The sequence below is a fragment of the Colossoma macropomum genome, unplaced genomic scaffold, assembly GCF_904425465.1.
Source record: "Colossoma macropomum unplaced genomic scaffold, Colossoma_macropomum, whole genome shotgun sequence".
Taxonomy (NCBI): domain Eukaryota; kingdom Metazoa; phylum Chordata; class Actinopteri; order Characiformes; family Serrasalmidae; genus Colossoma; species Colossoma macropomum.
Window position 1 is genome coordinate 57,036,357 of NW_023494792.1, and position 25,256 is coordinate 57,061,612.

At 40.7% G+C, this 25,256-nt stretch overlaps 1 protein-coding gene across 1 annotated transcript; it reads right to left on the reverse strand.

Annotated features, from left to right (window-relative positions):
* Nucleotides 1-212: 212 nt before the first annotated feature.
* On the reverse strand, nucleotides 213-23,253 carry ccdc3a (coiled-coil domain containing 3a). The gene is made up of 3 exons (XM_036575564.1): nucleotides 22,799-23,253; nucleotides 19,810-19,984; nucleotides 213-854 (listed from the first exon to the last, which is right to left on the reverse strand). Exons 1-3 carry the CDS (start codon nucleotides 23,131-23,133, stop codon nucleotides 573-575), a joined length of 792 nt encoding a protein of 263 aa, XP_036431457.1. The 5' UTR covers nucleotides 23,134-23,253; the 3' UTR covers nucleotides 213-572.
* Nucleotides 23,254-25,256: the final 2,003 nt, after the last annotated feature.

Sequence of the window (25,256 nt, forward strand, 5' to 3'; positions counted from 1 at the left end):
CTGGCACGGTTAATCGTGAATAACCAATACAAATGAATGCTATTAATCCCAAACGACTGCAACAATTTAATGCGATTAATCGTGATTAACTGTGACAAGCTAGCACGGTTAATCGTGAACAACTATAACAAACTAATGCGATTAATCACGATTAACTGCAACAATTTTATGCGTGATTAACTGCAACATGCTAGCACGGTCAATCACGAATTACAATAACAAACTAATGCGATTAATCATGATTAACTGCAACAAATTTATGCAATTAATCGTGATTAACTGCAACAAGCTGGCACGGTTTATCGTGAATAACTATAACAAACTAATGTGGTTATTCATGATTAACTGTAGCAAGCTAATGTGCTTAATTGTCATTAATTATTTTAATTCTTTGACAGCACTTTTTTTTTCCAACCATTGCAACGTCGATGTGCATTCGAGTACTGAATCTTCACAACACTGATATTAGCATCTAGCATGAGTAAGGGCCTGACACACAAGGTGGTCAAGTAAAGCAAGTGGAGTAAGAGACTGCCCAGCAGTCTGCAGGAGTCCGAGTCTCGCGCATGCTCTCAGAGCCCGTGTGTGGGGCGCGAGGGTTTGTGTGGAGGAGCGATGTGGTTGAAGTGATGAGGTGAGGTTGAGTGTGAGCTGCCGAGGCGCTGCTGGGGCTCGAGGCGCTCGCGCTGCTTTCGGCGGCTGCTTCTGCGGGCTTTCCTCAGCGCGCGCTTCAGCTTCCCCACGCGAGACTTCAGCTGCTCGTTCTTCTGCTGCAGCTCCGCCACGCGTTCCTCCAGCCTGCCCACGCGCTCCTCCTCCTCAAACAGCACCTGCTGCACAGACGAGCACAGCAACTGGGGAGAGAGAGAGAGAGAGAGAGAAATGGGGGGATGGAGATGGTTAGTTATGGAGGAATGCAGGTCAAACAGCATGGTGACGGCATCCTCATCCCCAGCTCCTGTCAGCCCCATTACTTCCTCTTCACTACTGCTTTTCTTCTGTGGGCCCCCAACCAGAAAAGGAATGAGGTCGTGATGAGAAATATGTCTAAAATATGCGTATGTGCGTGTTGTCGTCGATGCCTGCGCTCTCCTCTGAGTGGAAGAGGATCCCTCAGTGATCTTCATTATGAAGAAGATCTATAGTATGACCACGGGAGCTTCTACAGGATTCCTTTACAATCCAGAGCACAGCAACCCAACACTCTGCACCAAACATTAGTATTCTAATTCTGCAGGTGTTGCAGAGATCTTCAAAAAACAGAACTGGCCAAATTGACCAGGGAGAACTTCCAGGTTTTTCCGTCAAACTGTATGACACACCGAACAACCATTTGTGTTTGTTGGTGTTTTGAACAGTTACTACATACAGGAGAAACTCTACCAATTTTTCAAAACATCTGCAAAGTTCAGTTCATTTGAGATGCAAACCAAGTCATTCAGAGTGATCTGATGTGAAATGGTTCATTGTAGAGAAACAGAGACTCAGTTTTCTTTACAGTGGTGGTGATGGGAACCAGGGGTCACCATGACTACAACACAAATATATAGACATTTTATTTACTATCCAAAACCACACGTGTCCTGTGAGTTTTATATGGAATGTTAATGATGGGAAAATAGTAGAAAAATAGTAGAAAATCAGCCCTATTTTGCCTTAGAACACTCTTCATGTATCTCTCCTCCATGAATGGAGAAATATATATATATATACATATGTATATATATATGTGTATATATATATATATATATACTTTCCTCAACATGACATCTTGTCAAGTAAAATGATCTTAAATCTAGTCGACAAATCCAGCATTTCTCCTGTTAAGATTGTTGTCAGCTTATTTTAAGATTATTTAACTTATTTCCAAACATTTTTTACCTGTTTTAAGTCATGTTATTTGTTTAAAATAATTTAAAATTATCTCACTATATTGGCAGATCATTTTGTTTGTGTGTCATGTGACCAACAGATAGATGGAAAAACCTGGAAAACCCTGGTCTCCCTGGTCAATTTGGCCAGTTCTGTTTTTTGAAGATCTCTGCAACACCTGCAAAATTAGAATACTAATGTTTGGTGCAGAGTGTTTGGTTGCTGTGCTCTGGATTGTAAAGGAATCCTGTAGAAGCTCCTGTGGTATATATATATATACACACACACACACACATATATATATACATATATATATATTTCAATACTATCATAAAACAATGTCTCAGGCATCAGGTAATATTTTGGTAACCATTTCATGTAATAACTTTCTTTGAGGGAGCTTTTTTGGGTCACAAACTAAATGATCTGCCAATATAGTGAGATAATTTTAAATTATTTTAAATAAATAAAATTACTTAAAACAGGTAAAAAATGTTTGGAAATAAGTTAAATAATCTTAAAATAAGCTGACAACAATCTTAACAGGAGAAATGCTGGATTTGTCGACTAGATTTAAGATCATTTTACTTGACAAGATGCTATTTTTTGCAGTGTACATCCAAAAGTCATGTTGCGGAAAGTCATCACAATGTTTTCTGGGAGAATGTTTTAGTTAAAAGCTGAAGTTTGTCTTAAAGAAATATTCCTTACGCCTCCTCCTATTGGACAGTCCTGACTTCTGTCCAGCTGCTTTGTGAAATGTCCCTCAGCGCTGCGTAAGTGGCGAGCTTTGTGTCGAACCATAAAATTGCTCTGCTGCAAAAATCCTCGCATGGGAACGCCTGAGCTGAAAAGATCACAGCAGCAGGAGAGGTGAGCGGAGAGAAAGAGCGCAGGAGAGAAGAAGCCCACCTGCTGGAGTGCTGTCCTGCTGTCTAAACACAACAACCACCGCTGTAAAAACAAACAAACCATAACAACGACAACAACAACACCCTCTGAAAGGGTGTCTAGATTACCAACACGTGCGTGTGTCATGTGACCAACACATAGATGGACGTTACAGACCTACAAAACAAATAAATTTACAGACACTGAGGCTGGACAGATGGTCAAAACACCCCGAAGTGTTCCAAAACACTTGTGATGGTCAAGCTTTTTGTCAGGGGGGCCACCAATAGATGTTCAATTGCTTATTTTCCTTGAACAATCAAGCAGAGTGTCCTCCCGATTGTGTTTGTGTGTTTGGATTTGCGGCCCGTTTCAAAAGCCAGACGCAGCCTGTTATTCTCGATCGTCCAAGCTGTGATGAAAATACAACTGACTCATCCGTGGCCACTGCAGAGGGACAGAGTGGTGGACAGACGGAGAGGAAGGGCAGCAGGAGGAGGAAGAGGAGACACAAAGAGCAGATTACGACAGCACACAGGAAACACTCAGCCAAGCCCAGACAGGCCCATGAGGGGAGAAACGGACAGGAAGAGAGGGAGAAAAGAAGAAAAGCAGAAAGGAGCACAGAGGAGAGGTGAACTGACTTACTTGTGATTTCTGACACTATAATATACTGACTTTACTGTTTATACAGCTCTACTGATACTACTGTTCATTCACTATATATACACATTCATTATAGTGTATATACTCATTATAGGGTATATATTCATTAATTCTAATTAATTCTTGTATATTTATCACAATGTCTTTCTATCTATCTATCTATCTATCTATCTATCTATTTATCTATCTATCTATCTGTTTGTCTGTCTGTCTATCTGACTGTCTGTGAATCTATCTATCTTTCTATCTGTCTTCATGTCTATCTATCTATCCATCTATCTATCTGTCTGTCTGTCTGTATGTCTGTCTGACTGTCTGTCTGTGAATCTTTCTATCTATCTATCTATCTATCTATCTATCTATCTATCTATCTGTCTATCTGTCTGTCTATCTGTCTGTCTATTATAGATAATAAAGAGATTAGAAGTCAATTGTAGATTTCTTGACAAAGGACTGCAAATAAAAAGATGGATTAACTATCAGAGAGAGAGAGAGAGTGAGAGTGAGCAGAAGAGAGAGAGAGTGAGTGACAGAAAGAACAAGACAGAGAGAGAGAGAGAGAGAGAGAGAGAGAGAGAAAGAGAGTGAACAAGAGTGTGTGTGTATGAGAGAGAGAGAGAGAGAGAGAGAGAGAGAGGCCACTGTGACTAATCCCAGCAATCAACAATCTCCCTCCCACAAAGACACACACAAAAAGAAATTTAATAAAAATGAATTTAGGGGAAATTCAGCATCATAATATGAAGTCCATGTGCGGTGAAATGAACAATAAAGCAAAACCAGCGTTCTAGATTCCTAATCTGTGGCCAAGATTAGGAATTTAGGGCTGAGGCTATCTGGAAAAAGTTGAAAAGAATTTTAATAAAAGGAATTCTTGATTACATTTATACAGCATTTTTCGGCTGTTTATTATTGTTTATAAACACTGTAACTTGGTAAGATGGGCGCACTGTTTCAAAAACAGCTCGGGTCAGTTAAGGTCCATCTTCGTCAAATACTGCTGGGAAAGACATGAAGAGTAAGAGTGAGAATGTGGAGCTGAGTGTTGTGGATACTGCAGTCAGTCTAACCTGTGTGCGCCTGCAGATTCATACATTCTGCTCCTTTTTCATCACCAGAAACACAGGAACACCGTGAGCTTCAGGCTACCAGATACAAATGTCTTCATTTCCCTCATGCAATAATCTTACATGGGGAGTATTAGTTTTTCATGTGCTTTAATCTCTATCTAATGACCAAACTGTACAAGCTCAGCCATTCATTTCAAGTTCTATTAGTCATTTATTGCTTTGTAGCGCCTCTGCTTACCAGTGGATGGAATATGGTGCCTATGATGAGATTTTTAGTGCACATTATGACTTTATGTTGCATTTTTTATGCGTTTTGAAGCTTTTTAATTGATGTCTTTCATTTGTGCCTGTGTGCATTAATATGGACCAGAGTAACGACTACAATATCAACCCCTCACCACTCACTGACCAAAATCCTCACACTCCACCAGTAGATTCAGTTTTTAAGGGCTCCTATCCTCCACAGGCTGTTTTTCTTGATGTGCCTTTAAGACTGATATATGTAAAAGATCTCTTCTGATTGGCTGAACAGCAGCAGTGCTGCTGGAGTTTTTAAACACCTCAGTGTCACTGCTGGACTGAGAATAGTCCACCAACCAAAAATATCCAGCCAACAGCGTCCTGTGGGCAGCGTCCTGTGACCACCGATGAAGGACTAGAGGATGACCAACACAAACTGTGCAGCAGCAGATGAGCTATCGTCTCTGACTTTACATCTACAAGGTGGACTGACAAGGTAGGAGTGTCTAATAGAGTGGACAGTGAGTGGACACAGTGTTTAAAAACTCCAGTAGCACTGCTGTGTCTGATCCACTCATACCAGCACAACACACACTAACACACCACCACCACATCAGTGTTACTGCAGTGCTGAGAATGATCCACCATCCAAATAGTAACTGCTCTGTGAGGGTCCATGGGGGTCCTGACCACTGAAGAACAGGGTAAAAGGGGGCTAACAAAGTATGCAGAGAAACAGATGGACTACAGTCTGTAACTGTAGAACTACAAAGTGCGCCTATATAGTAAGTGGAGCTGATAAAATGGACAACGAGCACAGAAACAAGGAGGTGGTCATAATGTTATGCCTGATTGGTATAAATGGCTACAGCATTAGTGTTTTTAATCTAGGGCAGCTACAGCCAGCAGTAGGTAACAAGCTGGCAGTGTCTTACATTATCGCATGTAGCCTGCTTAGTTTACTTCACTTTCAAGGTGTGAAATACAGGGGGTCTGCCCCTAATTAACCTCTAGGACCCCCTGAATGTCTCAAAATCAAAATTCTAGGGGGGGTCCCTGAAAGTAACGTTACTGACGTTATGCTGTCCGGTAGGGAAAAATAGATGTTCAAATACAAACTGAGGGAAAGGTCACTGTTTAGCTGCTTCACCCACAATTGGTCAGCTTCTAAGATGCAGCACTGCTCTGCCTCAGGGTGGCGATGTAGCAAATCGGTTTACCCAGGTGGTCCTTCATAGCCTAGCAACTGTAACTATGCCCTGCATACCTCTGAAAAACGTAACAATATGCAGCAGCGTGTTTGTAAACCTGAAAACTTGCCCAGTTTCTCAAGACTCTGGTGGAAAGAGTGAATTGTTACTCATTCCCCAAACTGAATACACAAGAGGAGATGTGTGATCTCAGTGTAGAAAAGAGCATTTCCAAAAAAAGAACTGTTAAACCAAACGCTCGCTATGGCGAGTGAGTTAGCAGCCAGCATCCTTGACAGTCTTGAACACTAGAAAAGTGGGACAGTGCAGGAACACGAACGATGCTGACTGTATACGGACTGCATTTCCCATCAGTCTGTGCACAGGGATGTAAAGAAATGAGAGAAAATATGTATTTAAACCAGATATCCTCTCTGCTTTAACCACTGTTGTTTAAAAATGACATGATATAGCAGGAGTGTCCAAGCTTATCCACAAAGGGCCAGTGTGGTGCAGGTTTTCACTCCAAACAAGACGAGCACATCTGATTTCACTCGTTTAATCAGTCTTTGTCTTGAAACAGATGATCATGTGTGCTCTGCTTTGTTGCAATGAAAACCTGCAACCACACCGGCCCTTTGCGGATAAGATTGGACACCCCTGATGTGTATATATATATATATATATATATATATATACTTAAAGAAATAACAACACACTGTTCAAAAAGTCTTGTTGTGTGGAGAGCAGATTATGAAGAGGAGGGATTGTATGGGTTTATGATGGAGAAAGCCGAAAGTTTCAGTGATATCTGAAAGTAGATGTCTTTAGAGTTTGTATATCCTTGCTGACTAAATGCATGACACATCTAAACTTTCAGTTTTTATTGTTAGACGTCATTCGGAAACACAAATTTACAATTATTCCATAATAAATTAACCCAAAAAAGTAATCCATTACAAATGACTAATTACTCAGTACTTTAATTAACAAATGACTAATTACTTAGTACTTTAATTACTTAATTACTCATTACTCTACTTCAAACAAATCTGTTCAACAGAGAACTCAGTAGCCCATTTCTGTAATGTATTTAGAAAGAAGTAGTTAATCACAGTAACAACATTACGAGGTCAATTTCACTGCCTTTCAACAAGACACAGCCAGTTATGGTGGTTAAAATTATGAATGGATGATTCTATTACAGCCAGTAGAAACAGTTCAAAAACAGATGCCTTGTAATAAAAGTTTATGAGTAAAATGAAAAGCTTACACAGCTGTTTCTGAATGAAAGTGGAGTCTGGTATGTGTAGAATGGGTCTCTCCTTCAGCACAGAGTTCATATTCATCAGTTTCATACTATGATTAGGTCAGAGGTCGGCAACCCAAATGTTAAGAAGAGCCATTTTGTCCTTTCAGCAAAAATCAAACCACCTTGGGAGCCACAACATTTTATCCAATCCATTTTACCATCTTGTCTGTAAATATGTCTCAGTTTGTGCTAATGTACTAGTATAGGCTAAAATATAATATAAACAAAAACGCAGACGTACTTTGCTCTGCTTTAAGCTTTAGCTCAGCTATAGCTGCTTTTCTCGCATCTCCAGCAGGAAACTTTTCCAAAAGTGGAATAGTTACTTATAAAATGTCTCTCAACGTTCGACTTTTTAAGAGGCTGAAGTCAGCTTCACATTCGCCAGCTTCTTGTTCTAATTTTCCTGTTCCACCTTAAATGAACTGAATGTAACTGCTGCACCATTTAAGGTGGAATGGGAAAATTCAAATGAGAAGCTGACTTCAGCTTTGCGACTTTTTAGTGTTTGACTGTAAACGTATCAGGAAACCAGCTGGAGTGCCTATAAACAGAAATAAGTCCTTTCGTCTCTAAATTATCGATGTTCATCTTAAATCTCTCTGTTTACCTTTTCGTTACCTACTAGTTAGGCGAGATTGTCGGCGTTGCTACGGTGACCAGCTGTCTCCGCACCAATCTTCAAGGTTAAAGGGAGAATTAGCAGTTAGACATTATACAACTCCAACGTTTAAGTCCATTTGTTCTTAAAATTGTGTTAGAACGATCAGCAGAGCTTTTTACCGCTAATCTAATTCTGCTGTGGAGCCGCAACAGGGCAGTAAAAGAGCCACAAGCCGCTCTGGAGTTGCATGTTGGTGAACCCTGGATTAGGTGCTTGCACTGCTGGGGCAGGGAGTGCACGCGCACACAAATCACATAGAAGGACAGGCACAGAAAATTTACATAGAGGAAATGTATGTTTACAATGCATCACATGAAATAATGTTATACTCTTAGAGATGAAGGAGTAACACAAGTAATGCAATTCTTATTAAACCAGTGAGTGTAATGTGATTACAAAGTGTAGACTGTAATGCAGTACACTATTTGTTGCAGGAAAAAGTAATCACATTACTGTAATGTACTTTCTGCTGCATTATCTCCCACACTGACGACAAAATGCTGTTTTATTAACTTACATTTAACCCTTGTGTGGCGTTGTGTGTTTGTTACTCAGTGGTCTGGTGGACCAACCGTATTACAGTTTTTAAATCAATACAGCCATAACAATTTATGTAAAAATACCACATGTTTAAAATATCACAAGTCGCCAGCGTAGGGTTCTCCTTTAGCAGCTGTAGCCAGTCAGCAGCCTGTCCATGTTGTCCACCATCACACACACACGCACACACACACATATACAAACACATACACACATACACACACACACTAACAGCAGGCCATGTAGGAGGAGAACAGAGTGAAGGACACAGCACCTCCACACTTTTACTCCCCGCGGGTTCACCCAACACCACGTGTTATATAAATGTGTGGGGTGAACAGAGTGAAGGCACTGAAAATGGGTTATTTTACATGTTCTTCACAGAAAATGAGCAAAGGCCAAGAATCTGAGGTTGAAATAAATAATCTGAGGTTTATTTTGGTAAACATTGAAAATGGGTCCCACAGACCCCCCAACACCACACAAGGGTTAAGTTCAGAATGTTGTTTGCTTCACTGTTTTGGAGGTAAAATGTTTTGTAACGGCCTGACCTGAGCAGAGAGGTCAGCTTGGATGTGAGGTGTGAAGCCAGTGATGGGATTCTTCTTCTGCTTGTTTTCTCAGGGACGGTGCTGGATGTTAAAGAGTGTGTGAGCTGCACACATTAGCGCTGTGCTGCATTGTGCTGATGGAGAGGCTCCCTCAGGCTGAGTCAAACAGGCCTTTTCCCACAGGAACCCTCATCTGCACAACAACTCTCATTATCTCTGATTCTCCCAGCACTGCTAATCACCTCCACCTGTCCCTGCTGCACACACACTCACACACACACTCTCGCGCATACTTCTGCTGAGCAAAGTCAGAGAGCACCCTTTATTTATTTCACTTCCAGTGAAAAAAGGTTATTAAGTGCAAGTTATTAATTTCTCTGAGAAGATCAGCTAAACCAAAACTGAGCCCAGGAAAACATCATTTTGCTCATTTTTTTAAATAAAAGAGTTTGATGTAATTTGTAAACATTTTTTCAAAGTATACCATTCACTCCCCAGTCTAGACAGTCCATTTATGGAAATTAAGCTGCAAAAATAGTATGTTTTGAATTCATTGTTTCTGTGATGTCAGAAAAGCCAACACATTTACATATATCAGAAGTAGTTGCATATACACATACATATTGCTACTGTCAAAACCTTGTATCTCTATTTTTGTTGTTTTTTAGTTTTTGACATATTTTGAAAATGCCTGTAGCCCTTTACATAGTGTGTAAATTTCATGATGAATGGACCAAAAGAAACGTCCCAAAAAGACTTGGAAAAATGTCTGGTTCCATTGACTTACATTAAAAGTAAAGTAGGTTTTTTCCTTCTCCTGTAAAGTTACCATTTTGGAGATACTAGGTTTTCTTCCGAAAACAACAATGTTGTTGAATTCTTTATTCACAGTTCACAGAATCCGGACCTCAACATCACTCAATGTGCTTTCTTGGATCGTGAGAAGCAGAAAATGCGACCAACTTCTAAGACTGAACTTTTTTTTGATTGTGTGAAAAAATATCCCCACAGATTTCTTTGAAAAACTGAAAACGAGTCTCCTGAAAAGACTGGAAGCTGTAAAGTGTGCATGTTCGAACTTTCGTAACACTGTGGTTTTGAGTTACTGCTCGTCCAGCGGCAGCTCTGCCCACTCTCTCACACACACTGACATCTGTTTAGAGAAGTGAACAGCTGTTAACCTGCCTTTATATCTCCTCAGGTCACCAACTCTGACCCCACACAAGCCTGGACACAAAAACACACACTTTAAAGCTCGCCAGCTGTGCAGGTCGTGTGCTGGAGAGAGAAGAAGCGTCTCTCGGTGTTTTTCTGGTCAGGCCCTGAAGGCTGTGAGTGAACTTTCCCAAAGGCAGAGCAGTGTGATTGTGACTTGTGGAACTTTAAGCTGAAGGGGATTAGTGTCAGGCTGGTTTAGGATGTGTCCTGTCAGTGCCTGCACTCTTTCACTTCTCTGAATCCAGTCTCAGAACAGCCCTCCGCCAACACCTCTCAGTGTAGTGCAGAATCCAGCTCATAACCAGCTTCCTTTGATGGGTTTGAATGCACAGAGATCCAGCTAATCTCATCAGAGCCACAGTGAGCCTGCTGTATTTAGTACTCTGTGCACGAACACGCGTCTACACCCCCGTTTAAATGTGCGGAATGCATGTTTTCAATAATGTAAAACCAATTATGTTGCAGATACATGTAAGAAATGATTCTAATCATTTGCACAGAGCTGTAAAAATGAACTCCAGAATGATGAACAGTTCTGTAGGTGATTCCTTAAAGGGGCACTCCTCCAATTTTTTCCCAAAATTTCTGCATAATTGAGTCAAAGCGATATAAACAAAGTCATCCAGAGTGGTTTGATGTGAAATGGTCCATTGTAGAGACTCAGATTCCTTTACAGTGGTTATGATAGGAACCAGGGGTCGCCATGACTACAACACAAATATAGCCATTTTATTTACTATCAAAAACCACCAGTGAACCTACACGAGTCTTTTGAGTGTTTATATGTAACGTTGATGATAGTTAAATAGTCGTAAATCTGAAAAAAAAAATCTTCAAGTACTATTTTTCCTTACACCCTCCCTGCATGTGCAGCTGTCTCTCCACCTTAAATGGATTAAAAAATACATTTTTAGGCCAAAACCTTTTCAAAACTGTCATAAAAGAATGTCGCAGACATCAGGCAGTGCATTCATAATGCATATTTCATGTAATAACTTTCTGTGAGGGAGCTTTTAGAGGTGGACGTCTGGTTCCTATCACCACCACTGCGTATAATTCTGACTCTGTAAGTTTCTCTAGAACAAAGCATTTCACACCAAACCACTCTGAATGACATTGTTTACATCTTAATCGGTGGAATTCCCCTTTAATAACTGAGAAAGCTGTATAACATTGAGAATGAAGTTATACTAAAATAAATATCCAGAATGCCTTGTAATTTTTTGGTTATATTAAATTCCACCCTCTAGTTAGGACTCCCCAGATCACATGATACCACCAGCGCTAGGAGAGTAAAGGGAAACACAGGCTTCCTCCAAGTCCTGTGAAGTGCCACCACAACACTTTAAACTGTTGCTTATGCAAAGTCAATAGACAGCGAAACATGCTTGGAGGAGAATGCTAAACACCAGTGCTGCTACAATTTGCTACGTCAGCTAACAGACATCTGCTACATCAGCAATGGCTTGCATCGTGCTGAGGGACGAGAGAGAGCAGGGCCAACCGTGCTTTCTAGGACTATCGCTGTAGCATCATCGTGGACTGAATTCATGATCTCCCAATGATGGGCCAACACTTAGATGGTTGCACCACTCAGGAGCCCCTTGCCTTGTATGTATATATATATATATATATATATATATATATATATATACATAATAACAGCATATTATTATTCAGTTACAGTTTTTTTTTGATTAATAAAACATGTTTAATGAGACTGGGATGAGCTTAATCTTGTTACTCTCTTAACAGGTTCTTTTGCAAATCTGTTGACATTTTCTCACCTCTTTCATTTCTCACACACTTTTACAAAAGATCTAACGCAGCTCTCACAGAACACCAGTCTTCACAGGGCAACTGTGCAAAACAAAAGAAAATGTGTAGTGGCAGCTAAAAGGGATCACTCCCAGTTATAAATACCTTCAGTATCTGTCAGAACCAGATCAATCAATCGTTATCAGCTGCTGACTGCAAACATGGATAAAGGAGGCAGCAGACAAGTATTTATCAGATGAAGAACAGGAAACAGGCTAGACTGGCCTTATATAAAGCTGTTTTACACAATCTAGGGCTTATCTATTGAGATTTAGAAAAAAATGGACCACGAATTCTACCAGACACTCACTGAGGCCCAATCCCATTTCTTATTTTTACCCCTACCTCTTGTTTTTGAGTGTCACCCTAACCCCTTGGAACTGAGTAACTCAAATAAAAGGAGCATTACTTCATTAACAGCTACTAGTGCTGCTCTGTAGGCGACCCTGCCAGTCTGCAGTGACAGCAGAGGAAGGTAAAGTTCAGCTCCTCACTGCTGGGCTTTAGTTACATTTAGGGCATCATATGTCTTCAAAGAGGGGGATGCTATAATTATTTATTATCGCCCACCCCTAATTCTTCAGTGATATGAAGCTGAAGTCAGATATTCGCCAGCTTCTGGTTTTAGCTAGCTAAAACTAGCGATTTTTGTGTTTGATATGAAGAAAAGGACCATCATACACTGAAATTACATTAAACTAAGATAATACAATGGTTATCGTCATTTTTCTAACTGAGAAAATACTCAAAACTTGTGGGTTTTTGGGTCGCTTGCTCAGCCATCTTGGCGTTTTTTCTATTTTTCTAGTTTGAAAAGTGTCCCTCTGAAAAACCTCCATTTGGAGGGCCATGTAGCCCTAACACTTCGCCCTACCCCTCTATCTCAACAAAAATCAGGACACCCTAACCCTAGACATGGTTGCACAAATGGATGGGCTAGGGCTAAGTGGTGGGGGCAAGGGGTTAAATGGGATTGGGCCTAAATGTGTAATACCAGGCAAATTGTAACTACTACTGTACACCCCTATGGCAGTGTACGGTGAGAGTGAGTGTTGCTCACATGCTGCTGGCTCGTACTGCAGTGGATATGTTTCTGCTGTGACCCCTGCAGACCTCAGACATTCCAGCTGCTCTGCCCTGAGTCGTCCGCATCAAACACTTCATTTACTGCCCTCACCGGCTCTACTGTCTCTCACTCTCTGTCTCCTCTGTCTGTCTCACCACTCTGTCTCCTTCCTCTCACTCTCAGACTCAGTCTCAGAGTAAAAATAATACTCCAACATAATCTCTATCTACATCTTACCTCATACTAGGGCTGTGGAGTGGTTCAAATAATGAATCACAAAAGAAATCACATTATTTTGTGTAATATTCATCACATTAATCTTATTTTCCATTTAAAAAGCAGTGCATTTTGTTAGAGCTATATGAGGGGATGAAATAAGCTTCATCAGAATATATGTATTACTTAATTGAATAACGTTATATTCATCATGTGAACCGGTAGTTCATATGGACTTCAGCATGGCAGTCACATGTTCAAATAGTGGTAAATCTGAAAAAATATGTTTTCTCTGGGGACTATTTTGCCTTAGAACACTCTACATGTACCTCTTTGCCATGAATGGATTTTAACTTTGTTTAACTTTCTATATCAGGCATCAGGCAGCTTATTCATAACCACTTCATGTAATAACTTTCTGTGAGGGAGCTTTTAGAGGCATTAGACTCTAAACTCAAACGTCTGGTTCCTATCAGCATCACTGTCAATGATTCTGCCTTTCATTTCACGTCAGATCACTCTGAATGACTTTGTTTACATCTTAAACACTTATTTATGTTTTTTTAACTTGAAAAATTTGTGGAATTCTACTTAAAGGCAAGGAGTCACAGAAGCGTGATGTGTATGTCTACATGTGTACAGCACATGTGCTGCCCATATACAGTCTTGTGCAAAGGTTTGGGCACCCTTGGTCAAATGAGATGTTTTGTTGACTTTCAAACTGAAAAAAAAAGTTAACATAGGGAACACACTTCCGCACATTTTAATGCACAATTACTGCGATAAACACATAATATATGTGTACAAAAGTTACGGCACATTTATATTTTATGTTATTTTATGTTTTATTTTTTCCAATATTTTAAACTCAGCAAATAAATACTTAGAAAATCATCAAAACATGCGATTTGACCAGAGGTGTTTAAACTTCTGCAATCAAATAATTTCAACAGAGTGAACACAGTCTTCATGTTCTTGTTCGTACAGCTTGCACAGTCTTGCTACAGTGGAGGCTTTCGAGGGGAACTTTATTTTTTTATTGCTACTTTATTGCTTTTGTTAGTTTGCTACTTGTTGATTTATCCATAGGTCATAGGTCTCAGACATGCATTACCAGTGTAGTCTGCTGAAGATGCTGAAGGTATCGCCTTAAAAGAACTTTAAAAGCTATATTTGAATGAGAGGCCTAGAGTTGTGGAGTCTATCATAGCACCATACAGTGTGTTGCAGCTGGGCTTCAGCCTGCACTACTATAGATAGTCTGAAGGGTCAAACTAGAAGAAAAACACTCTTAAAATTTAGTAAAATTAGTACAGCACTACCACACAATCAGTTTGACCTATTTCAACAACTGCCCTTTGGTTTCTATCATAAGTATGTTTTAAGTCACTTGGTTCTCTGCTAATTTGGGAAAAGCATCAAAATTCACACGGTACAGAAACAAGAAACAGAGATTAGGTTAAAAAATTCTGTAGTTTTCCTTTAAGCACAGCAGACTGTGTGTGTGTGTGTAGGGTGGACCTCGAGGTGGGAGGTCTTTAATCTGGACTTCAGTGAACAATGAACCCTAGAAGAGCCCCAATCTCCCGCAGTGATGAACAGACCACTCTGTACAGATCTCTCAAAAGAACGAGGTGTGCTGTGTATTTCGTGCGTGGGTGTTCATGAGAGAGTAATCTGGGTTACGAGGTTTGTGTGAGAAAATTCAGTGGTTCCTCATAAGCTTTGTGACTCTGTTCTTCTGTCTGTGCTGCTGTGTGACACGCTAGAACTTTAAATTAGGACTGTATGATATGGAAACATCAGTATCCGCATTGTTACATGATTATACTGCTGCATTTTACAGTTTTTGAAAGTCGCTTTGGTGCATTGCTCAGATCAGGGCTGAGATTCTGAAAATGATTTGTCCAGCCTCCACATCATTTAGTCACTTGTGCACATCATAAGAGCCATTTCTCATTGCTTTGGCATAATCATGCAAATGACTTTGTTCAATTGTCTGCTGTTCTCTACATTATCACTTTAGTCGTGCTTTTACTTTTACATGTTTTTACATGTTTTTACATATTATACTTGTTCTCTGGTGAACAGCCCTACCCCCAACACATAAGTCATTACATTCAAAAATGCTGAACCAGTTGTTATAAACTGTGACACATATTTTATACCTTTCCATTAGCCTTTTTAAATGTCTCCTGAACTGATGATTAGATCTAAGGTCAATCATGACTGTCACTGATGAAGAGGATATATATAAATATACATATATATACCGATCAGGCACCTCCTTGTTTCCACTTACTATATAGGTGCACTTTGTAGTTCTACAGTTACAGACTGTAGTCCATCTGTTTCTCTGCATACTTTGTTAGCCCCTTTTACCCTGTTCTTCAGTGGTCAGGACCCCCATGGACCCTCACAGAGCAGGTACTATTTGGGTGGTGGATCATTCTCAGCACTGCAGTAACACTGACGTGGTGGTGGTGTGTTAGTGTGTGTTGCGCTGGTCTAAGTGGATCAGACACAGCAGTGCTGCTGGAGTTTTTAAACAGCTCAGTGTCACTGCTGGACTGAGAATAGTCCACCAACCTAAAATATCCAGCCAACAGCGTCCTGTGGGCAGTGTCCTGTGAGCACTGATGAAGGACTAGAGGATGACCAACACAAACTGTGCAGCAGCAGATGAGCTATCGTCTCTGACTTACATCTACAAGGTGGACTGACAAGGTAGGAGTGTCTAATAGAGTGGACAGTGAGTGGACACAGTGTTTAAAAACTCCAGCAGCACTGCTGTGTCTGATCCACTCGTACCAGTGCAACACACACTAACACACCACCACCACGTCAGTGTTACTGCAGTGCTGAGAATGATCCACCACCCAAATAGTACCTGCTCTGTGAGGGTCCATGGGGGTCCTGACCACTGAAGAACAGGGTAAAAGGGGCTAACAAAGTATGCAGAGAAACAGATGGACTACAGTCTGTAACTGAATGACTTTGTTTACATCTTAAACATTTTGAAGAATTGGTGGAATTCTACTTAAAGGCAAGGAGTCACAGAAGTGTAATGTATATGTCTACATGCGTACAGCATATGTGGTGCCCATATACAGCTACCCTTGATCAAATGAGATGTTTTGTTGATTTTCTAGGTGTAATTAAGTTAATTCATCCTCTACAGAGAACACACTTCTGCACATTTTAATGCACAATTACTGTTTATGTGCTGAATTTAACATACTGGGAGGAAATAAAACATAAAATCTGGCCTGTACAAAGGTTCTGGCACATTTATATTTGATTTTATTTTATAATTGACATTAATCAGAGTATGTATTTCCACACTGCAGCCTCCTGCAACATTCATATTGCAAAGAATACAGCGATAATGATGAACAAATGAATAAATCTCCCCAGACAAAACAATTAGCCGCATGCATCATTTCTTATCCAGAATTTGGTTAAGCATCTAATTATCTGAATAACAGTTCCATTCCTGTTAAATAAGAATTACACCAGTCTCTCCAGGAAGTTCCTGTCCATTTTAGTCCACTAAAGCAGAAATGAGCAGAACAACATTAACGTTCCCACATTCCAGGATGACAACAGTAGGGTGGTCTGGTTCCATCATGTCTGGTTCAACAGACAGACAGAACGCTAGCACAGTTTGACCGACCTGCAAAATCACTGGACCTCAATCCCAATTCTCAGTCTGGAACAGCAGTTGAAATAGGTACACATGACCTCTGGGTGGAATGAGCAGCCAGTTCATGGAAGAAAGCACTAAAAAGGACAGAAACAATCTCGAGAGGATGGTGTCATCCTTACCAGACAGGATCAGTGTTGTTATTTAAGGGGAATTCCACTGAATTTTCAAAATTTCTGCATAATTCAGTCAATGAGATGTAAACAAAGTCATTAAGAGTGGTTTAATATGTATGTGGATTATTTTTTACAGTGGTGGTGATAGGACCCATGGGTTGCCATGTATATACAAATATAGCCAGTTTATTTACTATCCAGAACCACCAGTGAACCTACACGTGCCTTCTGAGTTTTTATAATTAATGTTGATGATGTTAAAATCATGGTAAATCTGAACTTTTCTCTGGGGAATATTTTGCCTTATATCTTCCTGCATGTACCTCTTTGTCATAAATGGGTTTTAAATAATACGTTTAAGGCCAAAACTTTCGGCCTCAGACATCAGGCAGCTTATTCATAACCACTTCATGTAATGACTGTGTGAGGGAGCTTTTAGAGGACTCAAATGTCTGGTTCCTATCACGACCACTGTGAATGGTTCTGACTTTTATTTCACGTCAAATCACTCTGAATGACTTTGTTTACATCTTAAACATTTTGAAGAATTGGTGGAATTCTACTTAAAGGCAAGAAGTGCAATGTATATGTCTACATGCGTACAGCATATGTGGTGCCCATATACAGCTACCCTTGATCAAATGAGATGTTTTGTTGATTTTCTAGGTGTAATTAAGTTAATTCATCCTCTACAGAGAACACACTTCTGCACATTTTAATGCACAATTACTGTTTATGTGCTGAATTTAACATACTGGGAGGAAATAAAACATAAAATCTGGCCTGTACAAAGGTTCTGGCACATTTATATTTGATTTTATTTTATATTTTATTTTTTCCAATCTGTTAAACTCAAATAAATACAAAAAGTGCACCAGGATTGACATAAAAATATTGACCAGAGGTGTTCATACTTCTGCATACAGCTGAATGTGGATTCCACTCTTTCTCTACTCTTTCTGTCCACCACTCTTTCTCTACACTTTCATCTATAATAGCTGCCTCCACGCCTGAAGGAATGTTTCACCCAAAAGCAGCACTGCTGGTGGTAAATGAACGTGAACAGAGCCAGACAGCTTTATGCAAATGAGTCCAGCAATCAGGTCCATGCAAGTCTTCAGTCACTGGGAGCAACATTAGCATTTTGAGGCACATTTCTCAAGAACTCTGCACTGCAGAGGTTACATTCACTGTCTTCCAACAGAACAAGACGCACTATGTGTAGCAGATATGAAGTTCCTCGTATGCAATAGTGATTTTCTAAGTAAAAATAAGTGAACACACTAAAATATGACTTTTTCTGCTCATTTTAGTGCACAATTTCTATTTATTTGCTGAGTTCAACCCTTGTGTGCTGTTGGTGTGTTTGTTACTCAGTGGTCTGGTGACCCACCACATTATGGTTTTATTAAATCAATACAGCCATAACAATTTATATAAAAATACCAGATGTTTAAAATATCTCAGGTGTCCAGCGTAGGGTTCTCCTTTAGCAGCTGTAGCCAGTCAGCAGCCTGTCCATGTTGTCCACCCTCACACACACATATACAAACACATACACACACACACGCACATATACAAACACATACACACACAGACACACACACACATAAACAGCAGGCCATGTAGGAGGAGAACAGAGTGAAGGACACAGCACCTCCACACTTTTATTCCCCGTGGGTTCACCCAACACCACATGTGTAATATAAATGTGTGGAGGGTGAACAGAGTGAAGACACTGAAATGAGTTATTTTATATGTTCTTCACAGAAAATGAGCAAAGGCCATTTTCTTTTGGTAAATGTTGAAAATTTGAAACACCACACAAGGGTTAAGCGTTAATACATTGGAAAATAACATATGTAAAATATAAAATGTGCCATAACTTTTGCACAAGCCATGTTTTGTGTTTTAAGTTTTCCCAATATGTTAAATTCAGCAAATAAACAGTAATTGTGTTTTCAAATGTGCAGAAGTGTGCTGTCTGTAGAGGATGTGTAACTTATTTTTACTCACTCCAAATTATCATTATTGTTTTGTAGTTTTTTCTTCATTATACTTATTTTCTTATTCCATTTGAAAACGCCCTCTGACCTTTACATTGATGGAACATTTTACGACAAATGGACCAACAGAATGGTCCAAAATTAGGCTATAAAGTTACTTCTTTGCAGTTTTTCTTACAACAGTGATGATAAACACACTGTTAGAAATAAAGGTTCTGTGCAGGTACATTTTTCGTTCATCAAGGTACAAACAATGTACGTTTCCTCAAAGGTACAACAGTGGTTTTAGGGTCCAATTGTGAACCTTAAATAAGTTTTTCCAGGTGAAAAGTACACATTTGTACCTTTTCATAATCTAATGATTTAAAACAGAACAGTAAAATAAAAGCCTGGAGACGAGACGGGGTGTGTGGAGTCAGTACAGCTTAGAAAATATCATTTCAGTGGATTATGGTTCAGTTATGTTCCCTGACTAAAGGTACTGAGATGTACCCTTGAGGGTCCCACCTCAGTGACAGTAGTGGCACTGCCCCAGTGACAGTTTACTACCTTTATTTCTGAGAGTGCAGGCTTACTCTACAGCATATAGTCAAAGATGGAACATCAGACACAGAGATATTGTGTGGTCAGTGCTGGGTGAGGCTGTGTTTATGTGTGAGTGTCCTACCCTGCTGTCCTCCTGGTACTCCCACTCGGGGCTGAAGCTGTGGAGCGTGTGTCCGCTGGAGCAGTTGGAGAACTGGAAGAGGCTGGAGAAAATGCGGCGGTTCTCCGGGGTGTCTGGAAAGATGGCGTCCTGGTAGTTGATGGCATGAGGAAGGATGCTGTAGTCTTCATCCATCCTGTTTGTGAAAACACACACATTAGAACACTAGCAGGACATCTGAACGTCAGCAGAGTTCAAAGTGTGTGAAATGGTATAAAGTCCACAAGCGCTCAAAAGTTTTAATAATTGCTGTATTTTACTCTTCACTCGTCACTCCACTGCTGCGCTCCCTTCACTGGACTCCATGAAGCTGCGCGCATCAGATTTAAAACGCTGATGCCTACAAAGCCAAAAACGGACCAGCCCTTCCTACCTAAAGGCAATGGTCAAACCTCGAACTGCACCTCGAGCCCTTCCCAACGCGTGGAAGACAAGCATCAAGACTCTTCTCTGTCCTGACAGCCAGGTGGTGGAGTCTCTCGTGGCCTTCAAACACAGACTGAAGACCATCTCTTTATACAGCACTTAAGGGAGCACTAAGTTAAGTACTTATTGAAATGTATTGTATTGAACCATGTCTGATTACTGCTTCTTTTTCTTTATGTATCAACATGGGCTTTTGTTCTAAGGAGCTACTCCAGAGGAGTAGCTTTAAGCAATAGAACACTCAAGGTTGTGTGTTAAGGCGAAATACCATCACGGCTGTGATTTGGTCGCAGTAGATCATCACAGCCGTGACGTTATTCGCAATAACACACATCCTCGAGTGTTCTATTGCTTTTATACAACAGTTAAATAAATAAAGTAAGAAATCAATAAACTGGTTTGTGAACGTGGCATTTAATACGCTTTAATGTTAGGAGTTCCTTCTGCCGAAGTTCTTGTTAGTTCCTTAACAAGCAGCTTTTTGCTATGTCAGAGTAACGAGCTCCGCTCACTCACTGCACAGCCAGCAGTTCGTTCTCCAGCTCCTTGTTTTGTTCCAGTCAGTCTGTAAAGCATTTTTACAGCCCATTTAGTTTGGCGAATGGTATTCGGTTCATTTCTGGCTGATTCCAGGTTGTTTAGCGGTTCTTCTGTCACAGCTGCCGACTGAAAAGCTGCTCAGTGGTGACGACAGTTTGGGAATTTAGTGCAGTCTCATCTTCAGAGTCTGACCAAATCGGCTGTCGGTCAAATGTGATCTTAAAAGTGTCCATTTTCTGTTTGTGGCAAAGTAAGAAGTAAAAATGTACAAATGGCTTGAGGGTCTCCTACAGCTGTCAAAGTCGTTGCTTAGCAACGGCATCTCAGAGGAGTGATGCATGGCAAATAACAGCATGGTTAGAACGCTTCTCAACCAATCAGCTTGCGTGGCCGGAACTAACTGTTGTATAATTTACTCTAAGCTGTTTGTACCAGCTAAGATACTTTCTCTGAGTAGACAACAGAGCTGTTGTGTAAGTCGCTCTGGATAAGAGAATCTGCTGAAAGCTGTAAATGTAAATGTAATAATGCATTATTACACTGTGATACTGCACTGTGAAACTGTGACAGTGTTACTTGTGGAGAATGGACTTTCTATTAATGATGCGATTTAATGCAACGGCGCTGTTTGAACACCAAAGTTTGTGAATGATCAGCACTCAGCTACACCTCCCTCCAGCCCTCCTCCTGCTCCGGCTCCAGTGTCGTTAGTTAGCTGTGCAGCACAGTTATAGTGATCATCCAGTTCCAATTCCAGTTTTGTTCAAAATATCGTGAGAATGCCAGACTGTGATCCCCGTATTGTGAATGAACTGTGGGCTGAGTGTGTCGTTACACCAATATATGCTATTGCTCTCTCTCCCTCTCTCTCTCTCTCTCTTTCTCTCTCTCTCTCTCTCTCTCTGTCTGGCTGTCTCTCCATCTTTGGGTTGACTAAATCCAACTATAGCCTTTGTGTTTGTCCTGTATCACTTTCTATCTTTATCCTTCTTTCTCCTGTTTCTGTGCTCCTTTTTCTCCCTCTATTTGTCTCTTTCTCTATATCCTTTACTCTTCTTTCTCTCTCTCACACCCTTTCTCTTTAACTGCGTTTCTCTCACTCTCACCTTTTTTCTTACTCTAACTTTCGTGTTCTTTCTCTCCTTCTCCTTTCTCAGCCTCTCTGTCTTTCTCTTTCACTCTTTCTTTCCCCCTTTTTCTCACCATCTCGTTTGTTCTATCTCTCCTGTGCCCTCACTAATGCAGTCTTTATACCTCTCTTATACACCCTCTCTCTCATTCTTTCTGTCTTTAACTCGTCTCTCTATCTCACCCCTATCTTTTTCTTTCTCTTTAACTTTCTGTTGATCTTTCCCTCCCTCTCTCCTTTCTGCGCCTCTCTCTGTCTCTTTTTCACCGTCTTAAACTGTCTGTCTCTTTCTTTCTAAACTCTCTCTATTTCTCTCTCCCTCTCTCTCACCATCTCACTTGTTCTCTATCTTTTTAACTCCACCTCTCTCACCATCTCACATGTTCTCTTTCTTTTTTTACTCTCTCTATTATCTCACTTGTTTTTTCTCTCTCTCTCTTTAACTCTCTCTCACCATTTCACATGTTTTTATTTTGTCTTTTCAACTCCCTCTCTCACCTTCTCTCTACCTTTCACCATTTCACTTGCTCTCTCTCTCTCTCTTACTCTGTCCTCTCTCTCTCTTGTTCTCTCTCTCTCTCCCTCTCCCACACTGTTCTCTCTCTTCCTCTCTCTCTCTACCTCACTCTCTTGTTCTCTCTCTCTCTCCCTCTCCCACACTGTTCTCTCTCTCTTCCTCTCTCTCTCTCTACCTCACTCTCTTGTTCTCTCTCTCTCTCTCTCCCTCTTTCTGTTTTCTCTTTCCCTCTTGTTCTATCTCTCTGTCTCTCTCCCACAGTTTTCTCTCTCTCTCTCTCTCTCCCTTTCTCTCTCCCCACTGCTCTCTATCTCTCTTGTTCTCTCTCTCTCTCTCACCTGAGGAAGAAGATGTAGGAGTTGTTCTCCATCACTGAGTGGGACTGGCAGTGCAGGTATCCGAGGCCGGACACGTTGAGTCGGGACCCCGCGGGGACCTCCAGCATGCTGCCCCACGCCTGGTCACACAGCACCTCCACCTCCGCCGCGTACAGGAGGCCGTGCTGCGCGTGCGGCTCCGCGTGCAGAGCGAGCACTCTGGCGTACAGGATGATGTGCGCGAGCTCCGCGCGGCAGCCCTCGCTCAGCGGCCTCCACTCAGTGGGCAGCAGGCAGCCCGAGACCCAACACACGGAGCACGAGAGCAGCACGAGCAGCGCGCGCGCTGACATCATCTCTCTCTAAAAAAACCCCAAAACTAATTACAACTAATTAGCGCCCTGTTTCAGCTCTCTCTCTCTCTCTCTCTCTCTCTCTCTCTTTACATATACCTCTGTCTCCCTGTATCTCTCTCTTCACGGTATTTTTTTCGCTCCTTATTTATTTATTTACTTCTCTCTCTATACTTATTTATATATGCATTTCACTCCCTCTCTCTCTCTCCCTCTCTCTCTCTCTCTCTCTCTCTCTCTCTACCCATCAGTACATCCATAGCAGTCAGTGATGTCCATGGCAGGTTAAAGGAGTGCAGTCTGCAGTCTGTTCTCCTCTAATAATCTCCAACAATCTCCCCTCACAGCCTCTTCTGCCCCTCTGCCCCCCAGCGCGGCCTGGACCAATCAGAGTGCGCCAAAGTTTCTCCAGCCAATCGTTGCTCGCCTCCTCTGTAGCAGCGCTCAGCAGTGCTGCGTGTAGACGGACCCTCGAGTTTCCATTTGTCTGAATGGAGCTGAAAACTTCTGAGAAACTTTCCAAATAATGGATCTCTTTTATTGTGAACATCTTTTTTAATTTTAAAACTAAACAAAAATCAAGATGTACAAAAGTAACACAGATGTAAGTACAAATAAATGCACCCCACCCCCCCACCCCCAGCTAGAAAAACCAGTATGTGCTGTGTTTTGGATGCTGGTATGCTGGTCAGCAGCAGTGGAAACTGATAAGCTGATCACCTCCAAAACCAGCACATGTTGTGTTTTATTGCTGGTATGCTGGTCAACCAGCATGACCTTGCTGGGGTGAGCAGCTAAATCAGAACCAAACCATATTCACATGATTTTTTCTTTCAGTGTGATTTTTCAGTTTTCAGTCGTCTTTCTTATGTTATGGTTACATTGTCTGCTTTTTATTTTTCAGTTTCCTTTTTTTGTTTCTTTATTTGTCTTGTTTTGTTGTTCTTGATTTTTTTACTCTCATTGTTTTGTATGAATTGTTTTGTTAATTGTTACCACATTATTTTTGTTATGTATGGTATGTCTACTGGACCCCAGGAAGAATAGCAGCTATCACAATAGCAGCTAATGGACATCCTAAAAATAAACACAAGATAAATAAATAAATAAAACAAAATAAACAAATAAGCCAGAACAGGCCAGCTTAGACCAGCATGTAATGGTTGCTGGTCTGTGCTGTGTTTTTTGTTTATTTTTATCTAGTAGTACCAAAACACTGCTGTGTACACTATGCATATAGTCATGGAAGTGAAGAAGAGAAGTATGGACCTGTATTAAAGGGGAATTCCACCAATTTTCCAAAATTTCTGCACATTTAAATCATTGATATAAACATATGCCGGTTCAGCAAATGGACTGCTCTGCTGCTGCTCACACAGCTTAGCACTTTATTTTAGACCAAAAGGATCCAGAAAGAGAAGAATGGCATTGACTTTATTTCCTATGCTGATAGATGTGGGGTGTAATAACCACTTCAAATCTCTTATGGCATTCTAAGAACCCTTGTTCTAGATAGTACCAAAAATGGTTCAGCTATTCTTACGATGTCATTTTTGTAAAAATAGCAGAACCGCAGAACCCTTTTTAAAAAGGTATATACAACACATTCTCTATCAATCTGAAGAACCCTTTCACAGTGCAAAGAACCCTTTAATCATGCACAGGGTTCCTTGAGTGTTCATGGTCCTATATAGAACCATGAAAACTCAAAGAAGCGTTGTGTGATTAAAGGGTTCTTTGCATCATGGTTGATGGAGAATGTGCTATAGATGGTTCTATATAGAAACCTTTTGAAAAGGGTTCTAGATAGCACCAAAAATGGTTCAGCTGTTCTTATGATGTCAAGCTTGTAACAATAGCAGAACCCCTTTTGGTGCTGTACAGAACCCTTTTTAAAAAGACATATACAACACATTCTATATCAATCTGAAGAACGCTTTCACAGTGCAAAGAACCCTTTAATCATGCACAGGGTTCTTTGAGTGTTCATGGTTCTGTATAAGAACCATGAAAACTCAAAGAACCCTTTGTGTGACTAAAGGGTTCTTTGCATCATGGTTGATGGAGAATGTGCTGTAGATGGTTCTATATAGAAACCTTTTGAAAAGGGTTAGTGCTGTCTCAAA